This window comes from Heterodontus francisci, chromosome 6, assembly GCF_036365525.1.
Source record: "Heterodontus francisci isolate sHetFra1 chromosome 6, sHetFra1.hap1, whole genome shotgun sequence".
NCBI classification, from domain to species: domain Eukaryota; kingdom Metazoa; phylum Chordata; class Chondrichthyes; order Heterodontiformes; family Heterodontidae; genus Heterodontus; species Heterodontus francisci.
In genome coordinates, this window is record NC_090376.1 from 20624783 (window position 1) to 20640414 (window position 15632).

The 15632-nt window shown below is 40.2% G+C and overlaps 1 protein-coding gene across 4 annotated transcripts in view; it reads left to right on the top strand.

Moving 5' to 3' along the window:
• cyfip1 (cytoplasmic FMR1 interacting protein 1) overlaps nt 1–14733 on the top strand; it is a 247007-nt gene extending 232274 nt beyond the window's left edge. For all 4 annotated transcript variants that reach the window (XM_068033255.1, XM_068033252.1, XM_068033256.1 and 1 more), the window contains 6 exons: nt 1250–1380; nt 5267–5339; nt 6814–6908; nt 10309–10547; nt 11920–12067; nt 13940–14733. In XM_068033255.1, coding sequence (XP_067889356.1) covers nt 1250–1380; nt 5267–5339; nt 6814–6908; nt 10309–10547; nt 11920–12067; nt 13940–14104 — 851 coding nt within the window. In that variant the 3' untranslated portion in view covers nt 14105–14733. The remainder of the gene's footprint in view (nt 1–1249; nt 1381–5266; nt 5340–6813; nt 6909–10308; nt 10548–11919; nt 12068–13939) is intronic.
• Nucleotides 14734–15632: the final 899 nt, after the last annotated feature.

Consider the following 15632-nt stretch of genomic DNA (forward strand, 5'->3'; position numbering starts at 1 on the left):
TTGCTGCATGGCTGTGAAACATGGGCAACTTACAGCTACCAGAAAAAGAATTTCAATAATTTCCATCTTCACTGTCTGTAGTGTATTATGGGTATATCCTGGCAGGACAAAATCAGAAATGTGGCACGTCTCTCAAAGGCAGTGCTCCCAAGCGTGTTGGCACTAATCAAACAGAGGCAGCTTTAGTGGATTGGAAAAGTCCGCAGATGGAAGACAGTCACATACCCAAAGACCTTCTGTATGGTGAGGTAGCTGGGGCCAAACAACCAGTGGGGCGCCCAAAGCTCCGCTTCAAGGATGCTTGCAAGTGTGACATGAAGGCCCTAAATGTCGACTATCGCACTTGGGAGTCACTAGCTGGTGAAAGAGGGAAATGGCAACATATCCTGTGGACTAGTGTGCATTGCCACGATGACCGGTTGCTACAGCAGCTTGGCAACAGTCACCAGTGTCAAAAACAACAACTCGTAGCGTTACTCAGCAGCTTCATGTGCGGTTCTTGTGGCAGAACCTGCCTCTCAAGGATTGGCCTTCACAGCCATCAACAAAGGTGCACCAAGAGAAGACACTCCACCTAAATGATTGTTTGCTGCGTGTCCATCATCTTTCGTTGATGGAAGCATGCCAACCACATTTAACATTTCTTGTATCTCAAAGCACTTTGCATGCAATAAATTTCTTTGAAATAGTTATATCAGCAATCAAGACAGAATTTTGTGTATAGCAAGATCTCTCAAATAATTAATGATTAACTAGTTAATCTTTATTGGTGATAATAGTTGGGCAAGGAATATTGGTCAGATGCCAGGAAAAATCCCTGCTCTTTTTTCAGTAATCTCATGATCTTTAATGTCCACCGGAAACGTTTAGGGGGGATATGCGTGGAAAGTTCTTTATGCAGAGGATGGTGGGTGCCTGGAACACGTTGCCAGCGGAGGTGGTAGACGCGGGCTCGATAGCGTCTTTTAAGATGTATCTAGACAGATACATGAATGGGCAGGAAGAGATACAGACCCTTAGAAAATAGGCGACAGGTTTAGATAGAGGATCTGGATCGGCGCAGGCTTGGAGGGCCGAAGGGCCTGTTCCTGTGCTGTAATTTTCTTTGTTCTTTGTTGGAAGGGAAGGTGGGATCTTTGTTTGTTTTCATCCTAATGACCACAGCATAGGTATCATTAACATTACCTTGTTTTATTTTCATGAAATGTGGAATCTTTTAAGTTTAACAATTTGTATTTCTAAACGACAGGAATTCTGGAATTCTTCCATCACCAGCTGAAAGACATTGTGGAATATGCAGAACTGAAGACTGTGTGTTTCCAAAATTTACGGGAAGTTGGCAATGCTGTTCTTTTTTGTCTTCTTATTGAGCAGAGTCTGGTAGGTAACAATGCTTGACTCTATATATCGTCTAGAAAGGTATCAGATAAAGCGCATTCCTCATCTCTCTATTGGGGAATTCAGTGGAATTTTGTCCATTTTTCGTCTATCTCGTCTCACTGCCCCCGCTAATAAAAAAAAAACCCCCGGTGAAGGCAACAGGCTGATCTAATGTGAAAATTCTGTGGTGTAAATTAAATTGCACAGAAATGAAGAGCAGAATTTCTGCATAACAGCTGTATTTTGAGGGTTTTTTTTGTTTTATCAAGTTATGTCACTATTATTACATACTTGAATACTGTTCAGCGACCATTAAAGTACATTGCTAAGGATTATGTACTATATCAGCGCCTTGATTTCCAGAAACTGCCCAAAAGCTTGGGCCAGCTGCACTTTGATCTCTCTCAATTTAAAAACCTGAGAGCATTTTTGTACCTTCCCAACATCCTGCAGTTATAGGCAGAAAAGTGCTCACCTTTTGGGTCTTTTGCATTTGTGCTTCCTGACACCAGAGCAGAGAAGTGATTTAAGTCATTAAAATCTTTGACCAAACTCAAATTTAAGCATCGACTCCCATTTGCCTCATTTCTTTGGAAAAAAATTCTGTCCATTTCTTTGCCCATGAGAATAATCAAGTGATAAATGAACATCTCCAATACTCAACCCTGGGCAGTTGTATTTCAGTGTGAATTTTACTGTAATTTGCAGCTACATGGAGGTATTTGATTATCTCATATACATATTCTATAACCATCTATCCTATTAATAACTAGTTAGTTCTGTCTTCATTCTTTGAGTATATTAACACAGCACATTACCTCCATCAGCACTTTGCTAAAGTGATCCAAAATTGTTTATCCCACTCTTCTTTAAATGCTTATCCACTTTTCCCATAACAGAAGCAATGATCTCTGCTTCAGAGAATACAGCTAAAGTATTCAAGGCTCCAGCAACACTCTGCATCAAATATTTTTTCTATGATTTTAAATTGCTAACTTGTTCTTGACTCCCCATCCAGAGGAAATTGTTTTTTAAAAAGTAAGGGGCCAAAGTAGGACTCTAAGATTGAAAAGAATGGGAGAGAAGATGAAAAAAACAAATCAAGCATTAATGGTTGGGTGATGTCAGTTTGGGGTGTTAAAGTCTGTTAATGGTAGGAGGAGATGAGGGCATTTTGATGTACTGGAAGAGAATGAATTACAGTAGAAGGTCTGATGAATCGATTTCACCACAGTGAAAATGCAGGGATGAGGAAGGGGATACTTGGAGCTTAATAGCAGAAAGTGGATAAATTGATAAAACAGACAAAGGTTTCAGTGGGAGAGGAAGGAAAAAGACTGAAAACTAGAGGTGAAAGAAGGTTGATCTGATGCCAAGTTTTCCCTGGTTCAGCAGTTACTGGAACCTCTTCAGATGTGGGAGCAACATTTAAGTCTGTAGCATTATAGCAAGGTAAGAGTTGGTGAGGGCAAAAAGAAACTCAGCTTCTCAGACACAGTTTTACAAATAGAGGAAATGCATAAGTTCCTATGAAGTTTAAATAATATGATGAAGCCAGAAAGTTAATAGATAAAGGAGGACTTTGGGTGAAGTCATTGAAGGTTTAAAAAAAGTGGAGTTCGGTGTCATGAAGTAAATTATCTTTGCCGAATAATTCAAATCAGTATTTTTAAGTACAGCGGAAGCATGTGTTCTCCCTAAGCGTATTTGTCACAAAGACCACTTTGTTTCAGCTCTTCAGGTTCTGCCTACTCCACCCCTACCTTTCCACCTTTACTGGCAAAACAGTGGTTCGCTGATTACATAGAATTTCTGATACAGAAACTGGTCCAAATGGTCTCTGCCAGTGTTCATACTCCATAAGAGCCTCCCACTCCCCAAGCTGTTCTCATTTCCCTCTATTCTCCTTTTTCATGTTTGTGTCAGTCCTCCCCTTTTAATGTGCCAGTGTTATCTGCTTCAGTCTTTTCATTTGGCCGTGAGTTCCATATTCTTACCACTGTCTGTGTAATGAAATTGCTGCTAAATTTTTCATTTGATCTGTTAGTGGCTGCCTAATATTTATGCTCCATTAGTCTGGACTCACCCATAAGTAGAGACAGTTTTTTCACTTCCATTCTATTTGAGCTCCTTCATACTTTATATCCAGTCTTCTCTTGGCCTGCTTGTTTCAGGGAAGAGCCCCAGGCTGCCCAATCTTTTCCTGTTGGTTGTTCTTCAGGGAAAGGACCCTACCACCCCAACTTGGTTTGGCCTACATGTGACTCCAGTTCCACACTATGTTGATTCTTAATACCCTCAGCCCAAATAGGAATGGGCCATAAATGCTGCCTTGGTCACTTTTAGCCAAATCCCAATGCCAAGGTCATCAAACTAAATGCAATTTAAGATGAGAACGGGCCCCAAAATTGCGTATAGCGTTGATCTGTTCAAAGTCAAAATAAGTTGTTTTACGTCGTCATAAAATGTTGTTAGGAGATGCGGCCTACTGTTAACAGCTTCACAGTAACTTTTTAAAAATAAACAGGAGCTTAGTAAATGATATTGGCAAATCTTTAAGATGCCTCCCTATTTAATACTTAATGTGGAGTGCTCCCATCTCATTCAGTTTCATATTCTTTAACATCTTGACTTGCAGGTTAATGCCTTGGATTAAATGTGTTCTGAAGCTTTTGAAGGAAATATTGCTTTTAGACAACTGAATGAGTTTCAAAACACCCTTTTGTGAACAAGTTTTCCACAAGTTCCAATATATGGTGCTCGTGTTTTTGCATTTTTTTTCAAAGTTGCTCCATGTTGAACTGCACTTCATCTAGTAAATCAGCAAAATATTCAAGGGCAACAAATCTTTGTGACGTTTTCTCTAGTTGTATACCCATTGCTATTCATTTGTTAACAAGGAACTCTGTTAACTAGCTTATTTGTGTTGTGCGCTCTAGATATTTTGTGTGTATTAAAACCAGTGAAGTTTTTTTTGCAGAGTTTAAAATCAGTAGCTTTTCAGTCCTTGTGAAAAGTCAGAATGAGTATAACTTTATTGTAAGTATAACTTACAGAATGGTAAAGCACAGAAAGGGGTCTTTGGACCCATCGTGTATATGAGGCTCTTTGAAGAGATATCCAGTTAGTTCCACACCCTGCTCTTTCCCCATATCCCTGTGAATTTCTCCTTTTCAAGTATACAGCGTATCCCTTTTTGTAAAGTTACTAATGAATAATCTAATTTCTTCGTCACCCCTTGGTGTGAAAGTACCTCAAATCTGCCCTTTGTCGGACGTCCCCAATTAGCTGTGCCATCCAGGGAAGGGGAATCCTTGTGAACCAGACTCCATGGCTCATTCCTTGTGCGGGCGGCACAGTTGCTCAGTGGTTAGCACCGCAGCCTCACAGCTCCAGCGACCCGGGTTCAATTCTGGGTACTGCCTGTGTGGAGTTTGCAAGTTCTCCCTGTGTCTGCGTGGGTTTTCTCCGGGTGCTCCGGTTTCCTCCCACAGCCAAAAGACTTGCAGGTTGGTAGGTAAATTGGCCATTATAAATTGCCCCTAGTATAGGTAGGTGGTAGGGAAATATAGGGACAGGTGGGGATGTGGTAGGAATATGGGATTAGTGTAGGATTAGTGTAAATGGGTGGTTGATGGTCGGCACAGACTCGGTGGGCCGAAGGGCCTGTTTCAGTGCTGTATCTCTAAACTAAACTAAACAAAACATCCCGTTGACCTTCAACACAAATCTTCTGCAGAATACAATTAGTTAAGAATCAGACAGTTATTGCAGTAATTCAGCAGAGAAACCTTTTACATGTGACCTTTTAAATGTAATGCAAATGTTCTGTACAGTTTTCTGCACCACTTCTGAATTGTTGCCTGAGTTTGTCCTCTCTCTTCAGTCTCTAGAGGAGGTCTGTGACCTGTTACATGCAGCACCATTCCAGAATATTTTGCCAAGAATCCATGTCAAAGGTAATTGCTGAGAGCACCAATTATTTGCTGCCCAGTGTCATTTTTTTTAGTTCCTGGTATCAGAAATGTAAAAATCTTCATAGATTTCAATGCAGTAATTTTATTAACTTTTTAGCATGAAAATGCAATTTCCATGTCTTTAGGCTAATGAAATTCATGTTCAAAATGTACGTGAACACACTGACTTCAAGCCACCATAACGCATTAAATCTTAAAAATGTAGCGTAAATTATTTTGAAACTCATAAAATGGTTACAGCACAGAAGGAGGCCATTTGGCCCATCATGTCCATGCCAGCTCTCTGCAATAGCAACCCAGCTAGTCCCACACCCCCACCTTTCCCCATATCCTGCAAGTTTTTCCATTCAGGTAATTGTCCAGTTCCCTTTTGAAAACCATGACTGAATCTGTCTCCACCACACTCTCAGGCAATGCATTCCAGATCCTAAACATTCGCTGTGTAAAAAAGTTTTTCCTCATGCTACCTTTGGTTCTTCTGCCATTCACCTTAAATCAGTGTCCTCTGGTTCCCTACCCTTCTACCAGTGGGAACAATTTTTTCCTATCTACTCTGCTCAGCCCCTCTTGAATTTGAACACCTCTATCAAATTTCCTCTCAACCTTCTCTTCTCTAAGGTGAACAGCCCCAGCCTCTGCAATCTATCCACATAACTCAAGTCCCTCATCCTTGTAACCCTTCTCCTGAATCTTTTCTGCACCCTTTCTAATGTCTTCACATCCTTCCTAAAGTCTGGTTCCCAGAATTGGACACAATACTCCAATTGAGTGTTTTATAAAGGTTCACCATAACTTTCTTGCTTTTGTACTCTATGCCTTTATGCAGGATCCTGAATGCCTTATTAACTGCTTTCTCAACATGCCCTGCCACCTTCAACGATTTGTGCACATATACACCCCAGGTCCTTCTGCTCCTGCAACCCCTTTAGAATTGTATTGTTTGTTTTGCCTCTCCTTGTTCTTCCTACTTCTCTGCATTAAACTTCATCTGCCATATGTCCACCCATTCCACCAGCCTATTCAGGTCCTCTTGAAGTCTATCACTATCCTCCTCACAGTTCACAATACTTCCAAGGTTTGTGTCTTCAGATTTTGAAATCATGCCCTGCACACCCAAGTTAAGATATAGACTAAGAAAAGTATTGGTCCAAATACCAACCCCTGGGGGGTGGGAGGTTGTTAAATCTCTTCATCCAGTCTGGGAAAAAAGGCCTTCACCGCAACTCGTTGTTTCTTGTCACTCAGTCAGCTTTGTATCCATGCTCTCACTGTCCCTTTTATTCCATGGGCTTTAACTTTGATGACAGGCTTATTATGTGGCACTTTATCAAATGCTGCTGGGAATTCCATGTACACCGTGTCAACTGCATTACCCTCATCAACCATCTCTGTTACCTCATCAAAAAAACTCAAGTAAGTTAGTTAAACACAATTTTCCCTTAATTCAATTTAACAGAGGGTGAGAGGTTGGACACAAAGATGAAGAGACTGGAAGCTAAATACGCTGCACTTCATCTTGTTCCACTGATAGAGCGCCTTGGAACACCTCAGGTAATTTCTCTGTTGATACTCTGTTGGAACTCTGCTGTTACCCACTCATGCTTCTATAGCATATTATAAAAAATTCAAAGGTTACTCCAACTAACATCATATTGAGTGAGTTTATTGCTGCAACACAGCTAAAACAAATATCTACCCAAGTTTACACAACAATTAAAACATGAGTTGCTTTATCAAGTGACTGCAAACTGTATCTGATTCTTGATCCATGTTGCAAACCCTTTATGTGGAAGACATCATTACTGTGCACTAAAGTAATTAATGCCCAGTGAGAGAACCCACCTACATTTAAATCGACCTTGCCAACAAGGATAATTTTGTTTGCACATTATTGAGTTGTCAGAGACTGGAATCCACCCCTCAATATAAATGAGGTTGAATTCCAGGGCTGGAACAAAGAGAGCACTTCAAGTAGAGGCAGTTTCAGCAATGTAAATGGATACGGATTTCTAGGCTTTTAGCTATGCTGCTGGGCTAGCTACTGTGTGATGTTTGTTTTAAACAAAATTGTTAATTTTTATATTGAAGGTCCTTGTCTGATATAATTTGCCTATAATAATTTTTTTTTAAAAAGTATATCTGACACATTTGCTGTCTGTCTTCAAGAAGAGCTCAAGGAAACAAAGGTATTAATTTAACACGGGAGCTAACATTTCTAATCTCTGAGTGACCTTGCAAATCATTGGTCAGGTTTGTGACCTGAAACCTGAACAGCAATTCAATTCTGACCACCTCCATTGTTCACTTAACAACAGTTAGAGATGATCAGTTTAAAGGGGTATAACTTGACTCTCTAACAGCAGAATAGTACATGATGTGGCCCATGTAAAACAGCACATCATCAAACTTGAGCAATACCACACAGGAAATACTAGAAATATAAACACTTTGCATATTCGTACAGTTTTTTTCTTACACCTAAGGTGTCACAGTGTCTTGTGAAAATTTGTGGTGTGGTATGAATAAAGGAACAAAGACACTTGTTTGAAATGTACTGAAAAGCTCTTCAACCACAATGTTCTCTAGTCTGGAAATTGACTTTGTAGGAATTTACTCAGTGTATACTTAATGAGAGTTAGACTTATTAGTCTTAAAGGTACTCGCACCAGCACTTCAACAATAGAATGATGAATTGTTTTACAAGGTATAAAGCAGGGCTCCTTTGATTTACTCTGAGCAGCACCTTGGGAGATTACAAGTTTATATACAAGTTTGGAGTGTGTCTGGCACACTGGAAACCTCACACTCTACTGAGCGGCGCAGTGGTTAGCACCGCAGCCTCACAGCTCCAGTGACCCGGGTTCAATTCTGGGTACTGCCTGTGTGGAATTTGCAAGTTCTCCCTGTGTCTGCGTGGGTTTCCTCCGGGTGCTCCGGTTTCCTCCCACATGCCAAAGACTTGCTGGTTGATAGGTTAATTGGCCATTATAAATTGCCCCTAGTATAGGTAGGTGGTAGGGAAATATAAGGACAGGTGGGGATGTGGTAGGAATATGGGATTAGTGTAGGATTAGTATAAATGGGTGGTTGATGGTCGGCACAGACTCGGTGGGCCGAAGGGCCTGTTTCAGTGCTGTATCTCTAAACTAAACTAAACTAAAATTGCAATTGAACGATGTTTTTCTAAAAAAAATATATATAGTTATGACCACCTGATTTTCCTGACTTTTGCGTAACCTAGAGAGGTTGCTGAGCTAATAAAGAAAGAACTTGCATTTATATAGTGCCTTGTGTGATTTTTGGGGCATCCCAAAGCACTTTACGGTCAATTAAGTACTTTTGAAGTTTAGTAATGGTTGTACTGCTGGCATTTTGTAATGAGATAATGACTAGATAATCTGTTTTTATGATGGTTGAGGGATAAATATTAGCTTGGACACTGGGGAGAACTCCCCTTCTCTTTGTCGAATAGTGTCACAGGATCCTTAATGTCCACTTGCGAGGGCAGGCGGGGCCTCCGTTTAATGTCACACCTGAAAGATGGCACGTCCGACAATGCAACACAAAGTACTGAACTGAAGTGTTAATCTAGATTTTGTGCTTAAGTTCCTGTAGTGGGGTCTTAATCCACAGCCTTCTGACTCTGGGGCAGGCGTGCCACTCACTGAGCCACAGCTGTCAAAAAGAAGCTAAGCAGCTAACAATTTAGAAAAACTTCTGACAAGTAATCTCCAGTTGACCTTGGGACAAATTTGTGTCACTTCCTTGCAGAAAGTACCTGAAAGAAAATGCCTTCAAGGAGCAGATCAATGCTTCAGACCCCATACTATCTATCAGCAACACCAAGGGAGATCGCCATGTTACATGTGTTTGTGTATTATAAAAAGATTTGTCATGCATGCAAATTTCAGTCACATTTATCAAATATGGGATCTTAGAAGCAGTTGCAGATCCAAAGACAAAAACTCCCCAATAGTTTAGTTTAGAGATAAAGCACTGAAACAGGCCCTTTGGCCCACCGAGTCTGTGCCAACCATCAACCACCCATTTATACTAACCCTACACAAATTCCATGTTCCTACCACATCCCCACCTGTCCCTATATTTCCCTACCACCTACCTATACTAGGGGCAATTTATAATGGCCAATTTACCTATCAACCTGCGAGTCTTTGGCATGTGGGAGGAAACCGGAGCACCCGGAGGAAACCCACGCAGACACAGGGAGAACTTGCAAACTCAACACAGGCAGTACCCGGAATTGAACCCGGGTCGCTGGAGCTGTGAGGCTGCGGTGCTAACCACTGCGCCACTGTGCCGCCCCAGTAGGAGTTAGCATCTAATTGACTTCGGAATGTGCCTTTAACAATTCGAGTTTGTGGACTTAGGACATGAAAGTTTCACACAGCTTAACTTTGGTGCCAGAATAATACATTACACTTGTGGAATATTGCTGCTGATCTTATAAAAACAGCATGTCCTCTGACCTAGCCTGAGTTACGCCATGGAAGATCCACTTGTGATATTGTAGCAAGCATTACAATTTAAGTGAGTCTGAAGCACAAAACATGTTTTTCTGATTGGCTCAAATTTTCCAGCAGTCAATTAAACGCTTTCAAACATTTTGCTGTGTCTGTGCATTTGATTCACGAAACCCTTTCCATTCACCAGGACTGCCTGCCACCTCTAGGCCATTCCACTCCCCCAACACCAACAATATCCTGGAACTCATTGTGAACAAGACCATGAGAAATCCGGCTTCTGTATTTGTGTACCACTAGTAGTAATTGTTAATAAATCAGTGATTTTAAAAAAGGTCCTGCATGTTCCATTTGAATCACTGAAGTAAAAATAGAAAATTAAACTGGTCAGTCAGAGGAAAGCTTGCCATTTCAGTTGGGACCATAAGAATCACACATCTGGATTTTTTTTTAAATCTCCCTGTAACCAGCAAGTTGCAATTGCAAGAGAAGGAGATCTGCTGACAAAGGAACGGCTCTGTTGTGGACTGTCCATGTTCGAAGTGATTCTGACACGGATTCGGCAATTCCTAGACAATCCCATATGGCGAGGTCCTCTTCCGAGTAATGGAGTAATGCATGTGGATGAATGTGTGGAATTCCACAGGCTCTGGAGCGCCATGCAGTTTGTGTACTGTATTCCAGTGGGAGCACATGAATTCACTGTCGAGTAAGTACCTTGCTATCTTCGCTTAGAGTTTCCCACTCTTCTTGTTGCTGTAAAGCCTGACAGAGCGAGTGAGCAGGCAGTTGACCTGGACACACGCTCTATCAATACTGTTTTTCTACTTATGACTCGGATACTTAGAGTTATACGGCACAGAAACATGCCCTTCGGCCCACCGTGTCCACGCCAGCCAAACTTAAGGGCCTATGATGTAGGATGGTACCAAGATTGATAGGAGCAAGTGAAAAAACAGGATAAATCTAGAAGGAACAGATAAGTGGCACCATGCTTTTGTTTTTATCCAGTACACTATAGGAGCAAAGTTAAAGGTTGACTGGCCTCATTTTTGTGGGATTTTCTTCCCATTGTTTTTGGGACATAATTTGCTTCCTCCGAATGCCACTAGTAAAACTGTCTTCTGTTTACTCATGTATTCTATGTCAAACAAACCAGTTAGTTAATTTAAAAGTGTTCCTTCTCTCACTAGTGTCTTTTCTAGTCCAGCTGCTGTAAAGGCAGGGGATTGCAGCTGATTATAGTATCCAGTGCTCACAACCATGAGTCACACTGTTGTTTAACTAGATATTGGGCAGCCATGGTGTACTCCAGGTCGTAGAGAATGTGGGCTCTGCTTACAGGAATAACTGACCCAAAAATAGTGTGAATACCATAGATTAGACTCAGGAAACTGGTAACACTTCAGTTTCTGAAGAAGTAACATATTATGGAATCTTTTAGTTTTGGTATAATTGTTACAAAGCAGTGCACTTCAAATTTTTTTTAATTTATAACCACCTTTTTATTAAATTGGTAAAGTGGATTGTGCTGAGTAAGTGGAATCCAAGATTTCCCTCAAGCTGCTAGAAGCAAAGATTCCAAAAGAAAAAACATGAACTGCAGTGATTTTCTGTTTTTTTTTTTGTGTCTCAGTTTCTATTGGGTAAATATCAGCAATATTTCCTCCTCTCTTGACGTTAATTCCTTACAGCAGTTCCATGAGCACTAGTCATTCTCCAGTGCCTGCACTCCAAGTGCCAATTCTTTATCTGTTAGCATTAACAATGTCTGTCTGTAGTGGGCACCATTGCCAGAGCCTGTGCCTGAACTAACCCAATTTTCCCATACATGGTTCCGGTAGGGATTCCTGGATAGTGAGTAGAAACCCTGGCTGCTGTTTCTCCCACACTGTGCTGAGGTGCTGAAGGCAGTTGCCCCAGCTGAGATTGGCTAACTCAGCACAAACCAGGAATCTAACCTGGAGTCTTCCTGGTCAGTATAGCTTAGCTTCTCATTGTGTAAACACTCTGAACCATTAGAGTAGCTCCTTGACATATATGGGTGGAATGGCATTAACCTTGTCTTTGAAATCACACAGGCAGTGCTTTGGAGATGGACTGCACTGGGCTGGCTGTATGATTATTACATTGCTCGGACAGCAACGCCGATTTGATGTCCTCGACTTCTGTTATCATCTGCTCAAAGTTCAGAAGCATGATGGGAAAGACGATGTCCTCAAAAATGTGGTACGCTAACTTTAAAAGTGTTCACATGAATTTGACCTGACCAGCATTATATCTGTATGATGTAGTTACTTAATCTAGCATTAGATAACCCACATATTAACTATAAAAGAAAAATACTGTAGATACTGGAAATCTGAAACAAAAACAAAAAATGCTGGAAATAGCAGGTCAGGCAGCATCTGTGGAGAAAAAAACAGAGTTCACCTTTAATCCCTTTACTTTCTGTTCGGAAGGCTGCAATCCTGCCATTCATATCCCATCCAGACACACCTTTAGTCTCTTTACTTGTCCCATTACCCCTCTGATTGGTTTCTACTGTTACGACCAAGGTGGGAGGAGTGCACTGTTAATTCAGTCCCACTTCTCCACAGGTCACAGCATATCAATAAATTTTCCCACTTACCACAACAGCCATTTATATACTTTATTTGTCCCCAGAATAAAGCACACCAACCAGATTTCTTCAATCAATAACAAAATTAACCATTTATTATGAAACCAAGTCTTAACTGGTAATGAAGTAAATCTATATCTGAATTGAGATATTAAAGCTGCTTTTTTTTTTCTAATCTTCATGTACGCGCACATACATCCAAAAACCGGTTAATCGTGAAAAAGGAATTTTGGTTTACAGCTGTTTCATAGGAATAAAAGGAATTTAAAAAACTTAGACTGCCATGATCTGGAAGGAAGTTCTTCAGTTTGGCGAAGTGTCCCAAAGTCAAATAGTTGGATGCTACTCGAAGTCTTTCCAGGCAAGGTTGATGAACAGTCTGTGATGGATAGGCGTTCAAAGAACTTCGACGATAGAAGGCTTCGCATAGGTCTTCCATCAGAGGTGTAGCAACAGGTGTCAGTTCTCTCATTCGATGCAAAAGTCCTTTGTTAAAGATGCAAGATATCTGCAAATTCAGGGTTTCTTCGAAGATGCAGGAGGCAACAGTACCACTTCATAAAAGCTTTTGCTTTTCAAGAGCAATTATTCTTTACAGAGAGGTAATACTTTTCTGATTGTTCTTTTGATCTCCAGGCAGGTCAAAATCAAATTCCAAATGCCTGCTTTATTCCAAACCCATTGGCTTTTAAACAGTTCAAAATGAAACTAAAACCTTCCAGAAACAAGTCATAAATTCTTCTTTGTTACACAATAGGCAGCTCTGAGGTCAAGCCCCCTGCTACTTTCCAGTATTTGTTTCCTGGTTAAAACTAGTAAGCTCTCGTTGACCCTGCCTTCCTTCCAAAGGCATATATAAAGTTCAGCTATCTCCAGATGTCTCAATGTCCACTGAAATCCTTTACAGTTTTTAAAAATATAGAATCTAAGGTTTTAATGCAGAATTGGAAATCCTCGTAACACTGCCATGAAACTTTTTGTTATTTAATCTCTCCTGCCCTATCACAGACCTTTCCTTTTGTTTTTTTCCCCTACCCCCTTCACTTGCTGAAAACCAATGACATTTCTAACTTTTCACAGTTCTAATAAAAGGTCACAGACCTGAAACATTAACTCCACAGATGCTGCCTGACCTGAGTATTTCCAGCATTTTCTGTTTCTGTTCCACCTATTAACTAATTGGAAAGATGGTGAATTGTTCCATGGCCACTTTTTGGTGTGAATGTAACCCATTCTAATAGTGAAATATTTCACAGCAGGAGAGGGGTGAGAAAAACCACCAACCCTGCAAAAGAATCTCTCAATAACCAGTTGAGAAGTAGTGTTAAATGGTAGTCGTGGTAAGTTTGGTGACCTTAGCCGTTCTCCCCACTGAAGGATTCTGTTAAGACTGAGTAACTACATAGGAAAAAATTCAAGAGCCTGGTTTATTTATATAATTTTTAAAATCAGCATGTTTTTCCCTTCCAAATTTACAGCCTTTGAAGAAAATGGTTGACAGAATTCGCAAATTCCAAATTCTCAATGATGAGATCTTTGCTATCTTAAATAAGTACCTGAAGTCAGGCGATGGTGAAAATGTACCCGTGGAGCATGTCCGCTGTTTCCAGCCACCTATTCATCAGTCGTTGGCGAGCTCGTAAAAAGAAAATTAAACACTTGGGACCGTTCAAGCAATCCAGGGATATTTGTAATCCTGATAATCATAACGTTCATATTCTGAGTACCTGAATAATAAAATGGTTGATACTCTGCGTTTTAATGATGGGAAATGTTAGAGATTAAACATTTAAATTGCTGGGTGATTTTGTTTTGAAGAGGACAATGCATGGTTTGCTGTGGTTAAGGGTTTTTTTTACTGATGTTTCTGCCATCAAACACTATCAGCAATAAATACCTGGAAGGAATTAAAATAAAACACAACTGGCTATTTTTTAGACTAATTTTAGTTAGAGATGTCATGAGAAATTTAATGTAATCAGAATGTGACTACTTTGTAATGCCATTTATAAAAAGATTAACAATTTTTTTCCCAAATCTATATATTTTACTATGCTAGCCTGCATTCATAGTTTACTGGTGCTGTACTAAAAGATGTCATTTTTCTACTCTGTTCCAGTAATATTTTTGTTCCTAATTTTTTTCTAGCGTAACTCATTTACTGTAAGCTTTTTCACAATTTATAGTTTCAATAAACTTGAAATGAATTAGGACACTTTGTTTGAAATGTTTACCAGTTTATATGGAAGCAATAAATATTTCAGCATCTAAATTTTATGATTCTACTTTCTCTTCACCTTTATACTTGAATGACAAGTGCAATGTTCAGTTCCTCCAGTGGCCTCTGCCTGGTGTAATGCTGAGCCATACAGGAATGTCCCAGATCTCTGGTCAGTGTTAATCTCAACAGTTTCAGTGCTACAGCTTAGCTCAGTGCTCCTGATTAGGGAAGGAGAAAATTCAGCTCAGGCTCCTGTCCAGTGATGAGCTATTGGAAACCACACGTATGCGGACATCAGGTCAGGACAGGATTGGGCTTGGATGTGGCTGCCATTCATCATCAAATAGTCAGCTGACCCTCATTGCCTGAGCTTATACGTGAAGAATAGGAATTGCAATCAGGATGCTAGACCAAGGGCTCCTGACGTCTATGCGAATGAATCAGTGCCTTCAAGGGAGGGCAAGGAATGTAGTTATTCACTGGTTAAAATATTGCCTCCTACATGAGTAGAAATTAACAATAGTAAGCATTCTTGGCAATCATTTAGAAATGTATACTGTTCATATAGTAAGGAAAGTGTTCATTCGATTTGCCATAAAGTGAATTCAAATTTCTCTCGTGCCATTGTGAAAATGAAGTGTTAGAGTAGGAGTAAAAATTGAAAACAGGCTTGCATTTATATGCAATCAATTTTATTGCATCACTCAACATTTCAACCCATTTCGCTGACTGTCTTATTTTGAACACTGCTGAATTTTGTTTTCTTCCCAGGTGAAGCCTTATGAATAATTATCAGATGATTTATTCTGCTACTGAATTTTCAGGAAAACCCACCCAAGTTGTATACATGAATCTGACCTCTACCAGTAAGCCTCCCCTTCTACAGCTGCAGTTTTCAAGCAAAAAAGATTTTTTCAGTACTGAAGGTAACTGGTTGGTACTGAACACTT